At 36.0% G+C, this 27,233-nt stretch overlaps 1 protein-coding gene and 1 non-coding gene across 4 annotated transcripts in view; both read right to left on the bottom strand.

Annotated features, from left to right (window-relative positions):
* LOC138713714 (dipeptidase 1-like) overlaps positions 1-27,233 on the bottom strand; it is a 1,576,476-nt gene that overhangs the window by 106,247 nt on the left and 1,442,996 nt on the right. For all 3 annotated transcript variants that reach the window (XM_069846020.1, XM_069846021.1, XM_069846022.1), the window contains one exon: positions 13,008-13,092. In XM_069846020.1, coding sequence (XP_069702121.1) covers positions 13,008-13,092 — 85 coding nt within the window. The remainder of the gene's footprint in view (positions 1-13,007; positions 13,093-27,233) is intronic.
* TRNAR-UCU (transfer RNA arginine (anticodon UCU)) lies at positions 4,221-4,294 on the bottom strand. The gene has a single exon. It is a non-coding gene; the product is annotated as a tRNA-Arg (tRNA).

The following is a 27,233-nucleotide window of genomic DNA, read 5'->3' as shown; positions in this document are numbered from 1 at the left end:
GGATGGATGGATGGATGGATAGATAGATAGATAGATAGATAGATAGATAGATAGATAGATAGATAGATAGATAGATAGATAGATAGATAGATAGATAGATAGATAGATAGATAGATAGATAGATAGATAGATAGATAGATAGATAGATAGATAGATAGATAGATAGATAGATAGATAGATAGATAGATAGATAGATAGATAGATAGATAGATAGATAGATAGATAGATAGATAGATAGATAGATAGATAGATAGATAGATAGATAGATAGATAGATAGATAGATAGATAGATAGATAGATAGATAGATAGATAGATAGATAGATAGATAGATAGATAGATAGATAGATAGATAGATAGATAGATAGATAGATAGATAGATAGATAGATAGATAGATAGATAGATAGATAGATAGATAGATAGATAGATAGATAGATAGATAGATAGATAGATAGATAGATAGATAGATAGATAGATAGATAGATAGATAGATAGATAGATAGATAGATAGATAGATAGATAGATAGATAGATAGATAGATAGATAGATAGATAGATAGATAGATAGATAGATAGATAGATAGATAGATAGATAGATAGATAGATAGATAGATAGATAGATAGATAGATAGATAGATAGATAGATAGATAGATAGATAGATAGATAGATAGATAGATAGATAGATAGATAGATAGATAGATAGATAGATAGATAGATAGATAGATAGATAGATAGATAGATAGATAGATAGATAGATAGATAGATAGATAGATAGATAGATAGATAGATAGATAGATAGATAGATAGATAGATAGATAGATAGATAGATAGATAGATAGATAGATATTTACTTACTTAGTTATGGCTTTTCGGGGACTCTGAAATTCATTGCCGCCCTCACATAAGCCCGCCATCCTTCCCTATCTTGAGCAAGATTAATCCAGTCTCTACCACCATATCCCACCTCTCTCAAATACATTCCAATATTATCCTCCCATCTACGTCTCGCCCCTCCCCAATATGTTTTTCCCTCCTTAAATGTAGGCTATATTTATTCGAAAATTGTGCTTACTCGATAATGTCTGATATCTCACTAAATTCCTCTGATTGAAATTCTAGCTGATTTGTACATCTATTATCAGGTAGTACATCTCACTTGACGATATGTGTCAGAGGAAGAACAATTTGTTTGCATGCATCTGAAGTCTGATTAGTGTAATATGTAGCTACTCGGTGATGTATGCAATAGAGGGGGAAAGGAACTGGCCATCCATTATCTCCTGGCCTAGTTACCTCATAAGTAGTGCCTTCTTGGTGTCATTTGTGAGGTTCAGACAGTTGACTAAACAAAATATCCCACTAAATACCGAACAAGTCATTAGAATAAGAGAAAACAGAAGAGAAGTTTTAAATTCCCGATGCAAAATATGTGCACCTATTTCCATAACAATTTGTAGATTCTTCATAATCACCTATTCGCTAGTATACGCAAGGCTAAGAGCGCAGCTTTAACTTGAATTCGTATCCCGGCGAGGGTAAGACGAACGTTTGTCTATTGTCAATGTGATGTGCTGTGTTGTCTTAGGCTCAGACCCATCGACCTACTGATCCCTCATTACTCGAGTCCCACTATGTGAATATGGATACGACACCGGAAGTTAGAGAACAGACAACAAACAATAGTTATAGGTCTCGCAAGTACGGATTACCGACGGAAGGAATGCGACTGAAACACTGCGATAAGGAAGAGCGGGAGAGAGGAAAGGTCACGAGATAACTTGAATGACATGCAAGAGTATATACAGTCTGAAGAGAAATTACATCAATAGAATCAGTCTTGCGTTGTGATAGTTACATTACGACTTTAGTTTGTTCCATTGCATGTGAATACGTGTCTTGTATCGCACGGTATTATTATTTCATTCGTAAACATAAGTTGTGCGTTTAATTTGCTTGGAATTTTTCTCTTGCTACGTTCTTTATTTGCACAGCGATGTCCTCATTTGTTCATCTTCTTGGAAGAGACAGTACTTCCATCGGCTCGTACCTCTCCTCCCTCGGCGTGCCTACATACACACGTCAAAACAGACAGCAACGCCACCATTGGTTTTCGGTATTCGTTTCTTGCGCGAGCTATACACATCTTTCCCATTCTAAAGCACTTTTCATGTGAGAGCAATATCAGCTTAATGAAATTAGAACTGGAGCAAGAGAAGTAAATTAGATTATAATCAATTTGTATTAAAATACAATTATTAATAATATATTTTTTTACTGTTAAGTTCAACATTATCATTTCTCTTATGTCAACAAATACTGCGCTCATTTTCTTCTAATAACTTTAAAAGCAGTCATCTAATTCGAACAAGAAAAGTGTCTATGAGTTACATTTACATTCTGCGTTACAGACAGAATTCCTTCTGCAGGAGTGAATCACACTTCGCATAGGTTTAGGAGATGAAGAAGATGAAGAAGAAGAAGAAGAAGAAGATGTTAATCTTGCAGCAGAAGGTGGTATAAATAATTTAGAGCTATAAAAGTGCTTTTAGGAACCATTTTCCGTGAAATATTTCAGTGGTTGTAGAAGATAAGGAAAACGGATGTAACATTTAAAATGAAGGGGCATCACTGTGCAGAGAAATTTAACCCTCTATAAAACTCTTCCGAAGACCTGCATTCATTTTCATTACGATTTATAAACTGTGTGACAGAGAAGTCAGTTAAGAAATGAGAAACACTACCAATTCTAAAACTAGAAATAATTTTTGTACAATGTAATATAATGACGTGTTCCCTCCAAGATTTCCGTAATCTGAGAGAACTTTTTCATTTGTACTGTTAGGTTGGCAGTACATCATATTTCCATTTTGTACCGCTAGAATTCTCCTGAATTAGTTTCTGTGGAATATGTAAAATGAATAATAATAATAATAATAATAATAATAATAATAATAATAATAATAATAATAATAATAATAATACAGCCCGTAAAGGGCCTAGACCGACCAGACGGCTTCTGGCCTCACGCCCACATGCCGAAGCAGAGGTGGACGATCATCCAACCAGAATGGAGGTATCGTGTGGTTAGCACGATGATCCCCCCCGCCGTTATAGCTGGTATTCGCAACCGGATTTCGCTACCTATCGTAGCTCCCCAAGTGCATCACGATGCTGGGTGGGTACCGGTCCCATACACTGGCCGAAATTTCATGAGAAAATTTCTTCCCCCATGAGGACTCGAACCAGCGCGCATTCCGTAACGCGAGTCCTAGGCAGGATGCCTTAGATCACGACGCCACGGCGCGGGACTCTAAAATGAATATAGTACATAAATAAATTGAAGCAGGCCATGGTAAGGTAAACAATAATGCTACAGTTAGTGTTTTGTTTCGTTTATTATTTGAAGCTATTGCGTTATAATTTTGAGTTGAGTAAGGGTCCCTCCAGACGAGATCACTTTTAGCGACGCGTTAGTGGCGCTGCTAAATTTTTGTAGAGAATTTTTCAGTCTTCCAGTGAACATGGACGTAGAAGGAGATATAGCCTACTTTTGGCAAATTTGCTCATACGGAGAAAGAATAGACGTAAAAATAGAAGAAGGGTTTGAGTCCATCGATTAGGTTTGGAAAGACAGAATCGAGGACTATTCCATAACTTCTTTGATGATTTACATCAGGACAATAAAAACATTAATTTAAAATTACGCAAATGAGGAACGATATGCCATAAAACATATTTTTGTTTACTTTTTAGGAGTTCAAAATTAAATATAATATAGACCCCAAACATGAAACCAATCTTAGCACGTACGAGTAATTCAACCAATATACTAGAAATAGGTGTCTGTAGGGTAATAGGAAAGTCAAAGACCGTGGTGTAATTGAACCCAGGTTCGAGCTTGAGATTAGCTAATTTTTCATCTCTTTGTTAATATTTTATTTAATACATTATTTCAGATGCGTTATTTTATTTTAACGTAAAATAAAGGGGATTTAACTACATAAATAATATATCCGTAATTCCCACTAGTCCAGTAATTTAGTAGCCTATGGTTATATTATTATTGAAAAATGTTATGTTTTATTTAACGACGCTCGCAACTGCCAAGGTTATATCAGAGTCGCCGGTGTGGCGGAATTTTTGTTCCGTAGGAGTTTTTTTTTACATGCCAGTAAATCTACTGACATGCGCCTGTCGCATTTAAGCACATTTAAACGCCATCGACCTGGACCGGGATCGAACCCGCAACCTCGGGCACAGAAGGCCAGCGCTGTACCAACTGAGCCAACCAGGTCGACATTATTATTATTATTATTATTATTATTATTATTATCATCATCATCATTATCTACTTTAGCAAATGGACCCGTTGGCCCAATCCTCTCCCACCTTTGTGACGTTTTTCCAGCTATATTACGAACTCACGATTATATTCTGATGTGATTGTCATGATACAGGGTCACTTTTGAGGCAGCAGAGAAGAAACAAAAGCACATTCAGTCTTTGGGAGTGAAACTGTGTCTATTCTTCCGTACGATGATAGAATTTGAGTTTACGCTTGAAACTTTTATAGCTCTATAAATTAAAAGAAGGGACCACTATGGTCCACACAATATGTGGACATTCCAACACATAATTCGATTAATAAGGCGGTGCGAGTGGCATATTGCAATTATCTTACAACCTGAAGTGGACATCTCTTCAAATTCATACCGCACCGCTCTCGCTGTAACTGAATTACAACCGCTGAGCAAGACTCAATTTTGGTGCAGGAGGTGGAAGATCTCTGCATAACCTAGCAGTAGGACGACGTTATTTGTATTGCATTGTATCTCACATTTAGGGACGTGCATTCGAAAATCTACACATTATTTATCGAGGGATTATTCTCCTCAATTCAGAGTATACAATATAAGCTTCACCTTATTTGGAGGGCACTTCACTTTATTGGAGGGCACTTCACTTTATTTGGAGGGCACTTCACTTTATTGGAAGGCACTTCACTTTATTGGAAGGCACTTCACTTAATTTGGAGGGCACTTCACTTAATTTGGAGGGCACTTCACTTTATTGGAAGGCACTTCACTTTATTGGAGGGCACTTCACTTAATTTGGAGGGCACTTCACTTTATTGGAAGGCACTTCACTTTATTTGGAGGGCACTTCACTTTATTGGAGGGCACTTCACTTTATTGGAGGGCACTTCACTTTATTTGGAGGGCACTTTATTGGAGGGCACTTCACTTTATTTGGAGGGCACTTCACTTTATTTGGAGGGCACTTCACTTTATTTGGAGGGCACTTCACTTTATTTGGAGGGCACTTCACTTTATTGGAGGGCACTTCACTTTATTGGAGGGCACTTCACTTTATTTGGAGGGCACTTCACTTTATTTGGTGGACACTTCACTTTATTTGGTGGACACTTCACTTTATTGGAGGGCACTTCACTTTATTGGAGGACACTTCACTTTATTCGGAGGGCACTTCACTTTACTGGAGGGCACTTCACTTCATTGGAGGGCACTTCACTTTATTTGCAGGCACTTCACTTTATTTGGAGGCACTTCACTTTATTGGAGGGCACTTCACTTTATTGGAGGGCACTTCACTTTATTTGGAGGCACTTCACTTTATTTTGAGCGCACTCCACTTTATTGGAGGGCACTTCACTTTGTTTGGAGGGCACTTCACTTTATTTGGTGGACACTTCACTTTATTGGAGGGCACTTCACTTTATTGGAGGACACTTCACTTTATTCGGAGGGCACTTCACTTTACTGGAGGGCACTTCACTTCATTGGAGGGCACTTCACTTTATTGGAGGGCACTCCACTTTATTGGAGGGCACTTCACTTTACTGGAGGACACTTCACTTTATTATGAGAATCTTGAAAAAGGCTAGCCCCAAATCGAGGGAAATAGCATATCTAACGTTAGTGCGACCGTTAATGGAATACGAAACTACACGTTGGGATCCCTATAGAATATATAAGATAAATTCCTTAGAAAGAATCCAATATAGGGCAGCTAAATTTGTTGAAGGTAAAAGAGAAGACAGAAATGATACGATAAAATAACTTAAAAGGGAAACATTGGAAAACAGACTTGCAAAAACAAGAATAATATCATTGTATAGAGCACATCTAGGTCAAAAAGCATGGGTAGACATAACGGATCGGTTAGAGAAGCCAACGTACTATGGAGAAACGATCGTGATTTTAAAATCAAATGTAGGAAACAGAAAACCGATGTAGGTAAATTCTCATTTTTAAATAGAACTATAAATGATTGGAATAACCTACCTACAGCGGTCTTTTGGGGGCTGTCCTTCCTTAAGGAGATTCAAGAATAACTTAAAACGTTGTGTATAAAGTGAAACTTAAAATTAAAGTGATATTTATTTTTTTAAGATGACATGTATTTATTTAACTTAGAAAGCATGTTGTAAATATTCAGATTGTCAATGTTAATACAGATAATACAATATAATATTTGTTTTATTCAGTCTTATGACAAATCAATTATTAAAACGACATATATTTCATAACATGTAGTCATTGAGTTTTATACAAAATAAGTTACGAACGTTTTCGCCCATTCAGGCATCTTCAGGTTCAGTGTACAATATCTCATTATTAATCTGTATGATAATTGAATCGCTCCATGCAGAAAGGGCTTCAGTCACAAATTTTGAAAAAACGAGATATCGATGGAAATCATATCTTTATGGATGGTTCCATCAGCCTGTGCAGAAAGGTATTCAGTCCAATGCTTGGAAAGACAGAAACTGAAGCGTCAGGCTCAGAGTTCTATGCAGAAAGGAATACAAAGTACACACTGTTTTCCTTAGTTTTCTCAAAACCAGGTCTAATGGACTGAAGCCCTTTCTGCATGGGGCGATTCAATTACAATGGTAGTCGTTGAGATGAATTGTTTAAAATTAATCATGATATATATAAAATGTACAAACATATGCATAATTAAAATGTAATCATGTTACAAGGTCATAAAATTGCGAAAATTGAGAACACTGAGTATTATGGAGTTTAAAATGTAAAACACTAAGTGTTCTCAATTTTCACAATTTTATGACCTTGTAACAAGATTACATTTTAATTATGCATATGTTTGTACATTATATATATATATATATATATATATATATATATATATATATATATATAAACAGTTCATCTCAACGACTACCATTGTAATTATCATACAATTAAATAATGAGATATTATACACTGAACCTGAAGATGCCTGAATGGGCGAAAACGTTCGTAACTTATTTTGTATAAAACTCAATGACTACATGTTATGAAATATATGTCGTTTTAATAATTGATTTGTCATAAGACTGAATAAAACAAATATTATATTGTATTATATGTATTTATTTAGCCTAACGAGTTACTTCCTTGGTTTCAATTGCAAGTTTAGTTTAAATATAGTTCTGTTTATAAGTATGAATAAGGGTGTAATTCTTATTTGAATTCTTGTATCAATGAAACGTGGTGAGTCAGTGAAGTTATGGTTTTACAATGTAGTGAATAGTTTCGATCAGTGATCATTTATAGTGTCAGTGAAATGTGTCATAGTGCCAGTGCAGTGAGTGAGATGAGTAAAGTGAAAGATTATTATCCGTATCAATGTGAAACTTATGTAGGGTCTATACATATTGTGATAGCCGGGATACGATCTCGCGACCGGTACAAGGAGGGCAAGGCCGGCGATGGCTCGGCGCGACAAATGAAGTTGCGCGCGCATCTGCTTCCTGGGGCATGTGCTGTGGCGTAAAGAGGAGAGGAGAGATGGCGACCGCGGCAGAGAGGGGCAAGTAATGCGCCTGCGACTGAGGGGAGAAATCCAGAGAAATCGAGAGGCACCATCTTCTGGGCATCTGTAGAAATTTCCAGCATCGTACTTTCTGGAAACTATGGTTTAGTTATAAATACGACATGCGAGTGAACTTGAGCAGTTAGTTGCAGTCGTTGCTAGTTTTGGACAGCAAGGCAGTCTTGTGTAGCAGTGAACCGGAGTTCGAATTAAGTTGTGTCCGTAACTGTGGGAGCCGGAAATCCTGAGTTTGAGTGCAGTGGACCGCAGTTGGGGAACCTGAGTTCGAAGTTTAGTGGACTGTCTCTGAAGGTCTGGGGTTCGAGATACTGTGAACTCGAGTGACTGAGCTAGAAGAACTAGCCAAGGGAAACGAACTGTGAACTGAGAACTGACAGTTCTGTTTTGTAAATAGTGTTTTGTGAACATTAGTTAAGATTAGCAGTACATTGTTGTTTTCAATAATCCAAGTAAATTGTCATTGTCGTCTGTGGAGTGCAATAACGAATACTGTGTGGAGTGGAAATCTCATTGTTGACGGGAGTGTTTACATTCAATTATAGAAAGTGATTATTGTCGTAACAATAAAAGTTACATTCTTGTTTTGAATTAAAGTTATAATGTGTAGGTTGTAGTGTAAAATTAGGTTCACTTATTAATTAGGTTATTTTATGTATTATTATTATTAATTGTAATTTATTGTGTATAATTGTATTGTGTATCTAATTGTATTGTGTATTGTATAATTGTACTGTGTATTGTAATCGTATTGTGTATTGTTTATATTGTTTGTACCATTACCACCGGGTGCTTGCCCACTTGCGGTGTAAATAAATACATACACATACTCTAAGATAATTACAAGAAGATTAACCACTATATCAGAACAATAACTTATTACAAATGAGCAACATGGATTTAGAATAGGAAGATCCTGCGTGGACTGCCTATTTAGTATGACACAATTAATTGAAAAACATAAAGAATATAAGCCTACATATATAGCATATATAGATTACTCTAAAGCCTTTGATAAAGTTAATAGAAATAAACTTTGGGAAATTATTCAAGAGAAAGGAATTCCACATCATCTTCTATGGGTTATAAAAAGTTTATATATAATGACAAACATACAGACTGAAAACAATGTACATACAACATAAAATTAATTGTTAACCAAGGAGTAAGGCAAGAGGGTCCGTTATCATCTGCGTTATTGAATTTTTATATTGATGAAGTAATTTCAAAATGGAAAAAAAAACAATTATTTTCAAAGTATAATAAACATTTACCAATGATTAATTATTTAGTTTAATAAACAGTGTCATAAATTTAAAATGTCTAAAATGCCGGTTTCACGAATTTTTCTTAAAAAATCAGGAATTTCGCTAATTTTTACAATACCCATCTGACAACCCTATATATAAAAGATGTTTTATATTTAAAAAAAACATGTGAGCTTTATCATTTTCAACAGTTAAAATATTAATCAACCCTAAATATCAAGGTGTACCATTTCTACGAAATTTCAAATAGCAAAAGATGGGAGAATCTCAACGTACAAAAACAAGTGCAGTTGCATCCTTTCGACTAATCACAGGGCATAGCTGTTTGTCAAAACATTTGAATAAAAGTGAAATATTAATTTCTACACCACTTTGTCCATTGTGCAGTCTTTAGAAAGAAATGGATTAGAATCATATATACAGCCCTTTCATCTAAACCCACTGTGCGTGAGAAATATTGGGCAGCAAGCGAGTTAATGGCTTTATTGCCAAGAACTCAGCATTAGTTAACGATGACGACAACAACAACGACATAACTCTTCACAGATACACATCATGTACTGTATAGCGTGACCCGCCGAAGTGATGTATAAATTGAAAATGGCTCACAGTCCTGCCATCTTCCCGCAATATGCGGAACCCGAATCACGCAAGTGAAGTGGGTAGGCATTAGACACATAGTACTCTTAAAAACGTACTATATCATGGCACTATTGAAAACGGTATAAAAGCAGTTTAAAACAAAAAACTCTTTATTTATTTTTTTAATAAAACTGTTTTTTTTTAATACTGTACAGCGGGGCGATTGTAAATTTCACTGAAAAATAGTAAACTGCAATGCAAAGAAACCGGATGGTTAATCACTTATCATGTAAACTCCACTGGATGACCGAGAAGTAGACGATACAAACTGCACTGAAGCTATGAGCTGATATTTGTTCCACAGACTGTACTAACACTTCAGTTTATTATGCGTGCCGATTATGAAATACTTGTTCAACACTAATACTGTACTGTACCACTTCAGTTTATTGTGCGTCGGAATATGTATGATAAGACTTTCTTGTGTTAAATTCTAACGTACCTTGTTTACATGTTTCGACCTTTTATCGGTCATCCTCAGAACTGGTCGTTGTTGGTCTTGGCGCCTCTTGTTTTGTTTCCTGTGAGGGTGTGTTCGTGTGGTGTAATGTAGAGTCAAAGAGTGTGTATGTTCTGAAATTGAGTTGTGTGTTGAGAATTTCGTTGGGTGTGTTTTCATGTGTCTGTATATTTCATATTGCTCTAGTGTGTTTAGTTTCTGGCTTTTTGGTTGGATGTGTAGTATTTCCATGTCTGTGTTGATGTCTCTGTGTGGTTGTGGTTAGCATTTGTGATGTGTTCTGCATTTGTGGATGTGTTTTGTAACAAAACATAACAAGCCATAACAAAATTACAAAACACCTCCACATATGCAGAACACATCACAACTGCTAACCATACCCACAGAGACATCAACACAGACATGGAAATCCTACACATCCAACTAAAAAGCCAGAAACTAAACAAACTAGAACAATATGAAATATACAGACACACGAAAACACACCCCAACGAAATTCTCAACACACAACTCAATTTCAGAACACACACACTCTTTGACTCTACATTACACCACACGAACACACTCTCACAGGAAACAAAACAAAAGGCGCCAAGACTAACAACGACCAGTTCTGAGGATGATCCATAAAAGGTCGAAACATGTAAACAAAGTACGTTAGAATTTAACACAAGAAAGTCTTATCATACATATTCCGAAGTGATACAGTGTTAAAAGTTGTGTAATCAAGATGTATTATTATGCGTGTCGATTATCAAACACTCGAATACTGTACTGTACTTTGGCAAAGCTATAACATGTATTTTTTTATGATTCTGAATCGATCAATTTTTCCTTCCTGGTAATCAGAAATTTGTCTTTCAATATAAATTTGTTTCTTCTTAGTGTGTGTGAATTTTTTCCTAAATGTGGTGTATTGATTCTATTGATCTTTACGTAAATTTCTGTCTGAAGACTGATTAACTGGTCCACAAAAATATGTATAGAGGAATGAGAAGAATTAAAAGAAGAGTTCAAATACGAATGGAAAGATTCGCATCCATTCGTTGTTCGACCTATGTCCTCTGACTGTGCTCCCCACATATTCGGTGGAAGTGGCACATCATCATCAATATATGGGTAATTGTCAAATAAATAAGAAGAAAGTTGTACTACAAACTCAGTTTAAAGTTGTATGGAATCTTCACTTCACCAGATTTAAGTTCAGTATCTTTGTAAAATTTAAAATTGTCAATAATGGGTAACGCTCTTCCGCTTTCACTAGTAACAAGAGTAGCAACAGACATTCCGACCGTTAGAATACACATAACTAAAGTGACTGGAGTCTGTTCAAAAACAAACATCAGTTTCAATACGTAGCAAAAGCCTCCGCCATGAAGGAGTCAGTTCATGAAGACAAACCCTATCAAATTCAAAAAAGGCGATGTATCGATTGTCGACAGTGTACAGACCGGGGCAAAAATGTTGGGCAAAACTTAATAAAATGAGAACAAGTGCAATTTACAACATCCAGTGAAATTTACCACATTCAAAATCAGTGCAGTTTACATACAGGAAGTTTGAATTCCAGTGCAATTTACCACCGCTCATATAGCGATGTCTTTAATTTAACTTAAGTTTGTATAAAGAGACCAGGATAAAAATAATAACATGTTATAGAAATCCGAGCCCCATTAATAACAGTCCTAATGAGACCTTAAGCCAAAGCTCAACTGAAATGCATATTCTTTGTATCAAATGTTTTACTAATAACAGAAATGATCGCAGGGATCGTAATGCATCCGTCACTCACGCTTCGGAATAGAAATTAACATCACATTTCTCTATATAGCGCCATTCTCTATTAAACAACGTGTCATGTAAATGAAAATTGGGGAGGAGTATTGTGTCGGGAATGTCCAGATGGACTAGTTCGTCTAAATTTACGATCGGCTAGCCTATATAATTAGTATGATTGAAAACGTCTGACTTGAAATCACAAATTATGCATGATGACGTCATATGACATGAGGATTAATTCCGCAGTTACAAGTCATTAAAGGAGGCTGACACTGATAACAGCCAAAGCAATGACAGCTTAATCAGGTATGTATTGTAATTGCAGCATCCATTAGAAACCAAAGCTCTAGGTATCTAGTCTCTGTATTTCATTACATAGGGAGGACCGGAATTCTGTTCTCTTTGGCTTAATTGCTAGCGTATTTGGTTACAAATTCAGTTGACCTGTGCAACAAGCAGGTGCAGATTTAGTGTTCTTACACACGGTTTGGTTATACGATTCTTATTTTAACCTGTCTTGTGTGCTTTCAAGGTTGAATTGGACCATGCTGACATTACAAAGAAGTTAGCTGTTGGATCTGTCCGTCCTCAAAAATGAGAATAAGGGGTTCGGGAGTAAAACATGGTAAGCAGCGTTTTAGTGTTTTGAAGTCATTAGGTAGGTAAACATTTATACATGCAACAGTTTGTATAGTGATCAGGAAAGTAAAACCTGTATACTTCTGCCATCTGTTGAGATGTTGGAAAACCAACTACTGCATTAGACGCAGAATGTAAGATACCATATTATACGATATATATCTCGTTTTTGACCAAAATGTCAGTTACCATGTTTTACGCTCGAGCTCCTCATTATTATATTCACTGCAGAAAATTTAAATATATGCATCTGTACACGAAATTCTTAATGAACCACACTAAACTTCATGGATATTTACAGATTCAATCTCAGATGTCAATAAACAATAACTACCATAAAATAACCATGACTTTGCTTACCTGCTACGTCCGCTACAGTAGCTTTAGGCCCGCATTTCACGAAGTAATTGTAGAAAGTTACCATAACAAGACCACCATTCCATGCCTGAAAATAAAAATTAATTTCATAAGTTATAAGTAGGGACTGTATTCTGTCTCAGACCGTGCAGAGATAAGGTTAGTTGTTCATAGATTATATTGGCGTGACGTCATGTTTGGCGAGTGGCACAGGTACTATAAGGGAACACTTGCATTTTCTTTGTGATGTAATTGACGTTATATTCATGATTCAAAACTAGGCTTAAAAGACTGTTGAAAATGCATTCTGCTTATAAAGATTGATACTATAATGACCTCTCCTACAATTTAAACGATTTGTTCTTGTATTTATTTCATATATTTTTACTGGTACTGACAGACTTAAGGCCAAAAGGCCTTCTCTTCCACTCAACCGTTATAAAAATACGTAGCAAATAAAAATAACATCAATACAGGAAACAATAATAATAATAATAATAATAATAACAACAACAACAACAATAGTGTAAAGCAGAGTCCGTATAAGTCAGTTTCTGTCAGATGCGTTTCCAATTCACTGTGGGCTAAATCAAGGAGATGCACTATCACCTTTACTTTTTAATTTTGCTCTAGAGTATGTCATTAGGAAAGTCCAGGGTAACAGAGAGGGTTTAGAATTGAACGGGTTACATCAGCTACTTGTCTATCCGGATAACGTGAATATATTAGGAGAAAATCCACAAACGATTTGGGAAAACACGGGAATTTTACTTGAAGCAAGTAACGAGATAGGTTTGGAAGTAAATTCCGAAAAGACAAAGTATTTGATTATGTCTCGTGACCAGAATATTGTACGAAATGGAAATATAAAAATTGGAAATTTATCTTTTGAAGAGGTGGAAAAATTCAAATATCTGGGAGCAACAGTAACAAGTATAAATGATACTTACTTACTTACTTACAAATGGCTTTTAAGGAACCCGAAGGTTCATTGCCGCCCTCACATAAGCCCGCCATCGGTCCCTATCCTGTGCAAGATTAATCCAGTCTCTATCATCATATCCCACCTCCCTCAAATCCATTTTAATATTATCTTCCCATAGTATAAATGATACTCGGGAGGAAATTAAACACAGAATAAATATGGGAAATGCGTGTTATTATTCGGTTGAGAAGATTTTATCACCCAGTCTGCTATCAAATATGTGAAAGTTAGAATTTATAAAACAATTATATTACCGGTTGTTTATATGATTGTGAAACTTGGACTCTCACTTTGAGAGAGGAACATAGGTAAAGGTGTTTGAGAATAAGGTCCTTAGGAAAATATTTGGGGCTAAGAGGGATGAAGTTACAGGAGAATGGAGAAAGTTACGCAACACAGAACTGCATGCATTGTATTCTTCACCTGACATAATTAGGAACATTACATCCAGACGTTTGAGATGGGCAGGGCATGTACCACGTATGGGCGAATACAGAAATGCATATAGAGTGTTAGTTGGGAGGCCGGAGGGAAAAAGACCTTTAGGGAAGCCGAGACGTAGATGGGAAGATAATATTAAAATGGATTTGAGGGTGGTGGGATATGATGATAGAGGCTGGATTAATCTTGCTCAGGATAGGGACCAATGGCGGGCTTATGTGAGGGCGGCAACGTACCTCCGGGTTCCTTAAAAGCCAGTAAGTAAGTATTTACTAATAATAGTTAATTCTACTAGGGCTTTTTTTTTTTTTATTGCAACACAAAATTATATACAACTATAGCAATAACAAAACATTTCAAACAGACAATACTTAATAAAATAATGGTCCCATATCAATGTTGAATAATCTGAGTGAGATTTTCCTAGTACAACAAAAGCAAATATTTCTGTACACATGATAGAATTATTATACTCCTACATACAAAAAGAACATTGTGACATTTTAAGGGTATATGCATTACTTTAACGTTCAGTTCAAAAGTATTTCAATTCCTCTGCTTAATGTTATTAGTTATCACATAATTAAGTACAAAAAATAAGTCTCAAAAAGTTAAAGAATCTTAAGTACTTGTTAAAAATAAGAAATAATTATAATAATCATAAGAATAATAACAATAATATACCCCCAAAATATATTCAGTGATCATATTATAATTCAAACAACAACAATTATTGCACTGATAAAGAAAATGAAACCTTTCCTACATACTACAATTTTATGAATTGATATTTTTATTACATTATTTCCATATAAATGTGTGGACATTGCTTTAACATTTTAATCCAATATTGTTTCCATACAAAGTGCTAATCGCTTCACAATAGCTGCCTGTGTTGTCTTGGGTTTATAATAAAAACTTGGCTTGAGTATAAAGTTTAAATCTATGTATGTCACAGGGATATGCGCGATGTCACTAATATCCTGAATTGTAGTTTCCAAATATTGTTTAGTCCTCGGGCACTCAAGAAAGCGATGTTGAAGATTGTCCTCTTCTTGACAATAGGGGCAGAGTGACGTCCGGGCTAATTTGATATGGTATAATTTACTGTTAGTTGGAAAAATATCATTGACCACTCGAAACCATAGGTCTTGCTGTTTAAAGGTCAAAACACTGTTTCGTATATTCTTCCAGATCCGTTTCCAATTATACACAGGAAAACGACACACAATTTTAGGAGCTGGCAAACTTCTATTCATGTACTTATAAATATGTTTGGCCGTGACAGAATTTAGGATATTTTGTGGTATGTAACTAATTTCCTGTTTGAAAGTGCGTATTTGTGGTGCATGACTTGGCAGACCTCGTAAATCCGGTGGATTCTCTAACTTGGTTATGGAGACCCATTTAGAGAAGAATGTGAAGGAGAAGTCATCTCCCTGTCCTTGGACGTGAAGAAGATTCCGGTAGACGAACAGACTGAGTGCTTTAGTGTAAGGGTCAAAAACTCCTAAGCCTCCTTGAGATTTTGCCAGGGTTAACTGATCTCTTGGTACTCGCAAGATCTGTCGGTTCCACAAAAACCGCCCTGTAGCAGAACGCAATTTCTTACCAATTAGACTTGGAATGGGTAAAATTTGCGCCATATACCAAGCTTTCGACAAAGCATATGTATTGATATATTGCGCTCTCTTCACCAAGTCAGCGAATCGAAATTTTTGTGCAGACAAGACGTGACGAACAGCATTAGTGACCGAATTCCAGTTATATCGTATTGTTTGACTCAGATCGTTGAAGAAAGTGACGCCTAGGATTTTAATGGACGAGTGAATTCTGAGCCAACTAGGAAGTGGAATCTTGTCTTCTTTTCCGATGTACATAGCCTTCGTTTTCTTTTCATTTAATTGAGCTCCCGTTTCTCGACTATACTGTTGTATACATTGATACATTCTTGGCAATATGGTAGCATCAACTGCAACTATAGTGACATCATCGGCATAAGCTCGAATAATAGTGTCTGTATTCATAGGGTAAATACAAGAAATATTCTGTAACAGAGGATCCAAAGTGAGAGCAAAGAGATGCATAGACAGAGGGCAACCTTGCCGCACTGATCTTTCCACAGGGAAGGCTTGTGTAAGATGTCCGTTTACTAACAGTTTTGAATTACTAACAGCCATTATATTGCGTAGGCAGGCTATAAAAGCTGGGTCTATGTTTAACTCCATCATTCGTTGTAGTAGATAATTATGATGTACTCTATCAAATGCATGGTCAAAATCAAGGGAAATAAGCATATGACTTTGTTTATTTTGTTTTGCGACACTGATGCTATCACGAATTGCACATGTAGCATTGAGAATATTTCGGCCAGCCACTAAACATTGCTGATGAGGTCCTATTACATGTGGAAAAATTGTACTCAAACGTGTCTTCATACACCTCATAAATATCTTGTAATCGCTGTTCAGGAGAGTAATGGGACGGTAGTCTAGAGCTGTCTTCGGGCAAGCAATCTTGGGTATGAGTACCATTATTCCCAAACAAATATCACTGGGAATAACAGGAGATGTCATAAGAGCGTTCATTATTTCTACCATTTCCCTCTCGATTATACTCCAAAACGCAATGTAGAACTCGACTGGAATTCCATCTGCTCCTGGTGACTTATTCAATGGACTAGCTTTAATAGCTGCCAATATATTTTGTGTTGTTAAAGGCGTTGTGAGTGTAGCTGATGGCGGGTTATTCTGACTGGCTTGTATATTGATACTTGGCGCAGCAACTGGTTCGGTATATAGATTCTTGTAATACTCGTACAAAACAGAACGTATTGATGGTTGTGCTGTGTGTATTACTCTATCAGCAGTAGTAATCATGTTAATATATTTTCTTTTCCCCCTCTTCGTCTCTCGAATGACATCATACATGGAAGTTGACTCCCCTGACATACTGTTGGACCGGGCTCGTATTTGTGTACCTCTATCTCGATCATGTTGAATTTTGAGGATACTTGCTTTAACTTTTTTCAGTAAAGTGGTTAATCGAGGTTCTGTTGAAGACGAAGCATATATGTCCCTCAGTAATCCATACAAATATTCTTCTTGTCCTTTTATTTCCTGTTGTCGAAGAATGCTATAGTATTTCATCCATTTTCCTAATTTTTGTTTCGTATTGACCCACCATTCTAAAATATTTGGATACCTCGACTTCTGGCGTTGATATATTCTCCACTTGTGTTCCAAATCCTCTTTGAAATCCTCTTCCTTCAATATGCTTGTGTTAAGCTTCCATATTCCTCTGCCAAATGGAGTGGGTAGACGTGGAATTCGTAGGGTTATTATATAACCACAATGATCAGAGAAAGCGACCGGGCATATGTCTGTACCTCGAAGATTGGACTTCAGGTTCTGTGTCATATATATTCTATCTAACCTTGAAGCGCAATTATGACTTTTATATGTGGAAAGGGAATTTCGGCGTGTCTGTAATTTCCATGAATCCAATAGTTTTAGACCATCGATTATATTTTGGAGTTCCGGGCAAGGATGATATTCTCCGGAAGTGTCGGAGGCGTGTAATACACAGTTAAAATCTCCTCCTAATACTAATTGTTCATTTTTACGTGCTAAAAGCGGTGTTATATCAGTCGTAAAAAACTTCTGACGTTCACGTCGTTTCTGAGAGCCTGAGGGGGCATACACATTCACAATATGGATATTATCTACTCGGAGTGCTATTCCCCTTCCATCGGGAAGTTTAATTACGTCTGTATATGGAATGTGATCTTGAATCACTACAGCTGTTCCTCTCTCATCGGGTAGAACGTTGGATTCTATATTATAACCAAATATGCTGTGAAGGTCCGAAGTCCCGACCTCCTGCAGTAAGCCAATCTGGATGTCCATATTGCGAAGACACTGTGATAATAACTTAATTTTACGGGGAGAGGAGATATTATTGACATTTAAGGTAAGAATATTAATGACATCCGTCATGAACGAGAAATAAATATAGAAAGGGATTAAAGAAAGGAAAAATATGTTTAATAATCCAAAGGAGTGAGCTTTCTTAAACCAGAATGGATTGAAATGAGACATGATTAAATGTGTCAAACTGAATAAGCATTTATCTTAGGTATGTCAATATAATAACAAGTGAAAGATATTAATCTGTTACTCGCAGAGGAGGAAACCCCAACTTGCTGCCTTCATGCTTATATGGGTGTAACCTACCCGCTCTGTTGCCTCCTTTGCTTGTCTTCTGCGCGGCTATGTCCTTGTGTTGAGTAGCAGAAGTTGACCTGTGGCTGGTGTCGTCTGCGTCCATCATCTCATTCCATGTCTGGTCCGCTTCAAGTTGTGTAGGTATATGTGTACTAGATTGCTTCTCCAATGAAGATGATGTACTACCGCCTTGTAAGTCATTCTTAACAGTTGACGTGTTACTTGATGTCTTACGTTTGTTATCGCACACAGAAGTCAGCTCAGATTGAAGACGCGCGCCGTCTCCTGACTTTTGTTGATCGGAATCTACACGGGTTCTCTCAATTTCATCTGCAGAATCAGTTTCAGAATTCACCGGAAGAGGTGTCGTCCCCGGATTTTGCTCTGCCTCTTCATGGTCACGAGTACTATGTTCCCGATGTTGTTCAGTCGTTGACCCATTAACTCCGTCCCCTCTAGACTGCTTGTGTTTGTCAATTTGGTGTTCCGTCTCCATAATGTTCGATGGACGTGATATGACGTCATCATTCTCATTAAGGTTATCGGAAGCTTCACTCTCCTTTTGTTGACTAGAATGACTTCTGGGTGCAACTGTTGATCTCGACGTCGATTCGGCATTTTTAAACAAATCACTCATAGTGAAGACAGTTCTAGGGGCAACAGTGATTTTCGCTTTTAAGTTTCTGTTAGGACATGTATTCCGCAGATGGGATAATCCGCCACAGATGAAGCATGATTGTTCCTGGCCTGGATACGTCACATACGCCTCGTATGTAGCTACTACAATGGTGGATGGGATCGGTTTGTCAATGACTATATTAACTAGCCTTATTCCGGTATCTACATGAAATCGATATCGCGACGACCATCTTTCACTATCTATTTGTTTTACTTTCCCATAATTTTGTAAAACGTTATGTAATCGTTCATTGGGCACCTCGGGGGGGATATTTAACACTCTTACGACAGTACTTTCTTCTTCCGCTGGGGAAAGCGTAACGTCAACTCTGTCTCCACTCTGTAAGGTTAAGGTTGATGACCCTTCGTAACGTTGCAGGTAATTCTCATACACTGTAGACGTTTTAAATTTCAAATAAACAGCATGTTGTTTACTTACAAGTTGAATTGTTTGTAGGTCGTCTTCTTGTACATTTAACTCGTCTGCTATCCATTGATGAATTTCCATAGCACTCGGACGTTGCTGATCCTTGTCAAATGTTGCTTTGATTGTATGCTGCCGAATAACTTTTGTTGCCATGTTAACTTATTATGCGTATATGAACACACACAGAAATAAACAACAACCACTCAATGTTAGCTGCTTGCCTGCTCAGACCCAACGCGCTGCTGGACACGTCCTACTGCGATGGCTGTCAGAGCTAGACTAAGGGCTGAGGCAAGATGACTCACCTAAGAGCACCTGTCGGATTTGGACAACGATAGCATATACGGCGCATGTACGAACCTGTCCCGAACTTTACCCTCGAAAAAGCTAAGTAAAGCAAGGTACAGATTTGAGCAGTAAAATGAACACAAGTTGTAGAACAAATAGCAGTAAAGTATAAATTATTTGCATAGGAGGTAATTTCCCCTTGTGCACGACTGTTAGACATGTGGGCCAAACAGTGTCAGGATTACACTTCGAGCGTGTTAATGTGCGAATACTTGTGGCATCATTACTTCAATGGTTTGTAACATAAAGGCAATAGTACGTCTATTGCCCCCATGATGGTTTCCATAATGAAGTTGCGTTTTGTAACAGCCTGTTGTGGGTGTTGAAAGTAGAATCCTCCACAATTCCACGAGTCATTAAGCTGAAGATAATCTTCATGCTGCTTCCAAACAAACCGCATAGCTGATTCATATAGAAACATAGTCAATAGTAATATACATTACAAGAGCGGTATGTTGACGTTTTCATGTTCGAGGAAAAAATTGAAAAAGCGAAACGTAGTTGAGCTTTTTTTAATTTCCGAGAACATGAAAACAAACATACCGCTCGTGTATCGTACATTATTTTGTGCGAAGATCGTTTATTACATACCTGAAAGACGAATTTCTAATTAGTTGCAATGAAATCTCCATGTTGGTTTCTGTTTAATGACGGCAACTTTAGAAAACAAAAATATCTATACTGCGGCAGGCCGTGATATACGTCTGTCTTTTTTTTCCCCCCAGTCTATAAATGCGAACTTAAAACAAACACGTAAGGTTATGTAATGATTTATTTTTCATTTTAGCATTTTAAAAATATTATTTATATAACATATTGCAGTAATAACATCGGCATCTGGAGTCTTGTTGATTTTTTCACGGCTTCCTTAATGTTACTTGTATCAGGAATACAATAGCTTTCGTGGAGTAGTAGACTTTACTTAATTTTTACAAATATTTAAAAACAATAATTAACAGTGCAATTTAAGTGAAATTGCAGTGGTAAGTTTCCAATTTATAATTATTACTATGTTAAACGTCTCTAAAAATAATATGTTAAAAGCCTAAAGCAGTAAAATGAATGTGTCGCTTAAGCGGTAAGAAGAGGGAAATTGTTATGTGTGTTACGTTGGGAATACTGAATGTGGTATTTCACACTTACCGCGTATTAGTTCTGTGCAGAAAACAAGCAAAGACGCACGATCTCGCACAAAAGTGATGATTTTGAGAGAATTTTATTGTTTTAATATACTGTAGTACTGCAGTCTATTTCAATGCAGAGATTTTCCTGTATTTTCCTGCAAACAGCTTGTTCTATGCCTCAATATTTCGCACATACTGGAGATATAATATATTAGTTCATTTTTATTGACTCTGGTTCCTGAAACCATTGCCGGAGTGTATTATTCTTTCCCCTTACTCCCACTTCCTGAATTGCTATTTAATTTAAAAATATGTACATTGCTACCCCACTAGCCACAATTCATATCCACACATTTAATTTACACAGAGTGCGACTGAATATATACATGGCATCCAGTTTCAGATTTTCTCGCTTGCATGCTCGAAATGGTCAAGTGTTCTGTATACAGCGTTTTATGTAAAGCATAAATATTAAATATAAATAAATGCTTATATGCATGTGTTCACGACTGGCGATGTCATCTCTTGCTATCGCATTAACACCAACAGACGCCGAACAAAACTGGGGCGCAAATGTGTTTCGGTTATGTAACAACCTTCCATCAAAGAGAACAGGGATTCGAAATCTGTTATGGTAAATAATATTATTACGGGACTTCATTTCAAAGAGTCATTTCTTCTTTCCAGCCTCATTCGTTCTGTGTTTTAATGTAAGTATTTTGCAGAAATGAGCAATCTTTGCATTTTAAATACTAAGGTTTGTAGTAGAAGTTTTTACCTCCAATCACTACTCAGTTCCTTTAACAGTAGTAGTAGTTTATTGGCATTTCTGGCTTTGAACAAGAAGCCGTTTTAGGGTCTTGTACGCGCAGGACACCCTCTCCAGGAATTGTACATAAATAAGAATAATATATATATATATATATATATATATATACATACACATATGAGACCATTTCTATCATAAGTGCCAGTAGGTGTGTGAGTGCAGTGAATGATTTCTTTTATTTCGGTGTAGGCCTAATTTGTTAATTTGCGATACTTGTAGGGGACTAGTGAGTAGGAATATAATATACATAGGCTACATATAAGGAATGGTGAACGGGAGAAGAGTTCGGGGAAAAAGATATCAGCTGATAGATAACATTAAGGTATATGTATCATAAGGGGAGATTAAGAGGAAAGCAAGAAATTGGAAAGAATGGAAAATGCTGGGTTTGCAGTTAAAGACCTGCTCTTGGGGAGAACACAATGCATGTATACATACATACATACATACATACATACATACATACATACATACACACATACATACAAACAAGAGATGAACAAATCTAACTGCCGCTCTCTCGCTGTGTTCGTTGCATTTGTCTTTCGAGTCTCGACTCGTCATTCTCGTGCGCTTCAAGTCTCATTCTCGAAATAGCATTTGGTCGGCGTGGAAAGATTTAGTAACTTTGAATAACATACATCATCGAATTAAATAGCATTATAAATATTTAAATGAGACAAAAAGACAAAACAGAACAGTATCTTAGTTATCAAAATGTTCTGGTTCTATTATATCACATTACGTATGGTTATATAAGTAGAAAAAAAAAATTAATTCTCAAATAAATCTGCATTTCTAAGAAAAATAAAACATAACGTTAATATCTTTTTACTTTAGATTGCACACTTGATCTCAAATATATGAAAAGAAGGTCCTAGCCTTTTAATAAGGGCCTAGTAATTAAATAAAGACTGGGGAACGGATTATTATACATTGACAGGTAGAGATGTTTCAAATAGGCTACTTGATTGTTTATACATATATAACAGTTGCCAAAGTAGATAAAAGTTCAGTCAGGTATAAACAACTGTGGCGATCGAGGCTGCTGACTTCGGGAACTACGGGAGATGATCAATATCGAGTCTCGGAACACTCACAAGCAGTCTTTACATCAAGGACGCGACATAATACAACATTGTCGTGCAGGTTTTCGGCTTTGCGGGCGCTGTTAGTCTCGCTTTCTCGATCTTTGTTCATCTCTAATACATACATAGGCCTACATACATACATACATACATACATACATACATACATACATACATACATACGTACATACGTACATACATACATACATTTTGACGAAATCATTCTTCCCGAAGTCAGCGTCAGATTAAAGAAGAAAATACCGATGTCTTCCAACTTGACAACGCTTGTGACTGGACACGGGAATATAAATGCCTATTTCCATCGCTTCAAAATCAAGGACAGTGCTATGTGTGTATGCGGTGTAGGCGAACAAACAGTGGACCATGTAATATAAGACTGCATCAAATTTAAAAATGAAAGAAAAACTCTAGCAAATTTTATACATAGGAGTGGTGAAAGGTGGCCCACAGACAAAGACAAATTAGCTAATAAGTATACAAAACAATTAATCAAATTTGCGAATAGTATAGACCTAGGAAAACTGCAATAAAAAGACATAACAAAGACATAAAATAGGAATCACAACTTGTTAGAATTAGTGATGTAAGTGTAAATAGATATAACGTAAGAGGAATGTAATGAATCGTATATTATTTAAATGAGTGTAAATGTTAATCACAACTTGTCAGGATTAGTCAGTGTTATAAGTGTAAATAGGAATCACATCTTGTTAGGATGAGTAACGAACAATTATAATTTAAGTAAGTGCAAATAAGAACTATAACTTGTTAGGCTAAGTCAATGTTATAATCAATGAACAGTATATTTCAATGAAATGGAAATAGGAATAATAACTAGATAGCTCAGGATTAGTGAGTATATAACGTTAAATGTAAGCAAGGAAGTATTCATCACATGTTAATATTGTATATAGATATATTCGTATTGTCAAATGTAAACCAAGGCATGTAGTACTGCAGGAACTAGTGGTGGAGCATGCTGTTGTATATAGACTTCATATACATACATACATACATACATACATACATAAATACATACACACATACATACACACATACATACATACATACATACATACATACATACATACATACATACATACATACATACATACATACATACATACATACATACCCTTTAAGATATATTTACGGTAATAAAGTTAGGTGACAAAACCTCCTATGTTATGATATCCCAATTATGACAGGTGACCAGAGTGGCATTCGTGAATCCGATGCTGACAGATGGGCTATTCTGCCTCAGTCCTGATAAAGCCATATGCCATCCTCAGAAGAGGACTGGTAATCCCCATGACCCACACCCCTTCCTATATCACTATCGGAAACACGAACTACTGCGTATTTATAAATATTGCAGATAATAAAGTGTGTTGTTGGAATGAAAGGTATCTCGAAAAAAACCTGTATAATATCTGCTTTGTCCACCATAATTTCCATTACGACCTGGCTGAGGGTTGAACTCTCGTGGCCTGGTTGGAAGATCAGTGCTCGAGTCACAGACGCGGTACTTTGATTGTAAGATGAATAAACCGCATTCATTTCTTATACTTGGTAGAAATCATACAATATTACCCAACAATTTCCGGAAAAAGATAATTTTGTTACTTCTTTCATCGACATAGTATTAGTCAATGGGCATTACTGGCTTTATAAATCTTATGACGAAGAAACATGGTTCATCTTCCTAAAGTTACAAAACTAATTTGGATTTTGCGCTTTAAATTGTTTGCAGAAGGACTGAGAAATTATTCAGTACAGTCACATAGAGTAATTAATTTTGTATAGTGTACGTATTTTATATTTTACAATTAAATTTTTTTCATTATAACAACGTGTATGTTTTTGTCATATGCCAATAAACATGTTAATTGCATCTTTTTTATGTTGTTTTATTACATATTCCATTAACTTATAATAATGGAACAGCATCTGAAAGGACAGTTACGAATCAACGAAGCAGATGAGAGTTACACTATTTTGAAGTTGTTTGTAAAATACTTTTTTTCATTAGTTTTATGGGTAAAAGAATATTAAAAATAGAGAATAAACTATTCAGAAGTGTAATTTCTTTAATTGGCTAGTATTCTGAAGCTTTCTACAAAATTTTTTTTTAATTGTTAACTAAACATTACATTATTCTTACGCACTTATCACAACGATCAATTTCTTTTTATAAACTTAAATTAAACATATTTCTAGATTTTCTGAACACGATTACACAGTTTTATTAGTCATATAAATATATATTTCACCATATTTCAGCATACAGAAACGATACAAAATTAAATTTTTGGTCAGATTACAATTACTCGTTTTAACAATTCTCCAAGTATTATTCACACGTTTTATGTTAATAATGGCAAGATATTTTCTTAGTATTATTTATTTTGTATTTCCTCCCCTCAAAAATATTTTGTAGTTAAATGATGATTGAAGCTAACTGGATTCTCCAGCAGTAAGTTGTCAAAAAATAAAGGACAAAAGAAAGTTAGGAACATGGCCAGATTGTTGCTGGTCGGTCTCGTCTTGACACTACCTTCACCCACTCAAATATGTATCACTGTCGCCTGATAGTAACAAGTGACCCTGTTAAAATTGCTGTAAAAATTATTCACGCAGAGAACAGACATGGTAAGTTTTTCACCCATCTTTTCTCCCTTCAATTTTATAAGATAAATAATTCGCTATGGCTAAGTCAAATAGTTCATATTAAAAAAACAATCTTGTAGACTGATGAATAGAAACTTTTCCATGTAACTTGTAATTTTTGGACGATATTTAATTTGTTTTGCGTCATATTTCTAAGTACTTATGTCATAATTTCGTATTTTTTCGGGCATAAGTGCATGCATATTTTCAGAGTTTTTAGGTCATAGAAATCTTAGCCATATTGATTAGTTTGTATACCTTTTGTAAAATAAATTATTTTGGATTCAATAAATAAACGCTAAAAATTTATGCATCAACCTAATATTAATGGGTGTGAACACTTGATCTTAAATACTGCAGTCAAGGGAAGCATTTCTCTTTGATATGAGTATTCCAAAACACCAGCCATTTGCGTCTTTGAATTCTGATTTATGTTTTGGTTAAAATTAGCACCGTAACTTTAACATAATGTCACGAAATTTATCACACAATGGGAAAATATACCACGCAGTTAAATTCAAAGACTTTACGATTCCATGCAACTTTTTATCTTGTTTATAAGGGGGTGGCATTATAATTGGTAATATTCTGTGTAATTATGACATCACACAAACTGCTCTCTCGACTAAGGTTTCCAACGCATTTTCTTGACCCCATATCCTTTTAATTTTAAAGTCCTTATCTCTCCTATTCTTCTCTCCCCTGTAAACTACCGCCTCTTCCCTTGATTAGCCGTAATTTTGTTTCCTCTCTCATTCCCTCCCGCCTATATTTTCTAGTCTAGTTTAAACCACACCTTTCACTCTGAGAGACCCCACGCACTGCCTAAGCATTCCCTTTTATAAATGTTCAATTGGACGGAATAAGATCTTAATTCTTCGTGTAATGACCCTTTTAAACGCCAGATTTTATAAGAGACGGCGAAGCACGTGCTAATAACAGGGCAGTGGTGTGACGAGAATAACGTCCGCCATCATCAAATCGAGGAATTTCTAGGTACTTCCTTGTAGAACTTCTATCATTGAAATACAATAATGTATGTATGTATGTATGTATGTATGTATGTATGTATGTATGTATGTATGTATGTATGTATGTATGTATGTATGTATGTATGTATGTATGTATGTATGTATGTATGTATGTATGTATGTATGTATGTATGTATTTTTATTGGGTTATTTTACGACGCTGTATCAACATCTAGGTTATTTAGCGTCTGAATGATATGAAGGTGATAATGCAGGTGAAATGAATCCGGGGTCCAACACCGAAACTTACCCAGCATTTGCTCGTATTGGGTTGAGGGAAAACCCCGGAAAAAACCTCAACCAGATAACTTGCCCCGACCGGGATTCGAACCCGGGCCACCTGGTTTCGCGGCCAGACGCG

The sequence above is a fragment of the Periplaneta americana genome, chromosome 14 (assembly GCF_040183065.1).
Source record: "Periplaneta americana isolate PAMFEO1 chromosome 14, P.americana_PAMFEO1_priV1, whole genome shotgun sequence".
Taxonomy (NCBI): Eukaryota; Metazoa; Arthropoda; class Insecta; order Blattodea; family Blattidae; genus Periplaneta; species Periplaneta americana.
This window is presented reverse-complemented; position numbering and strand designations above follow the sequence as displayed.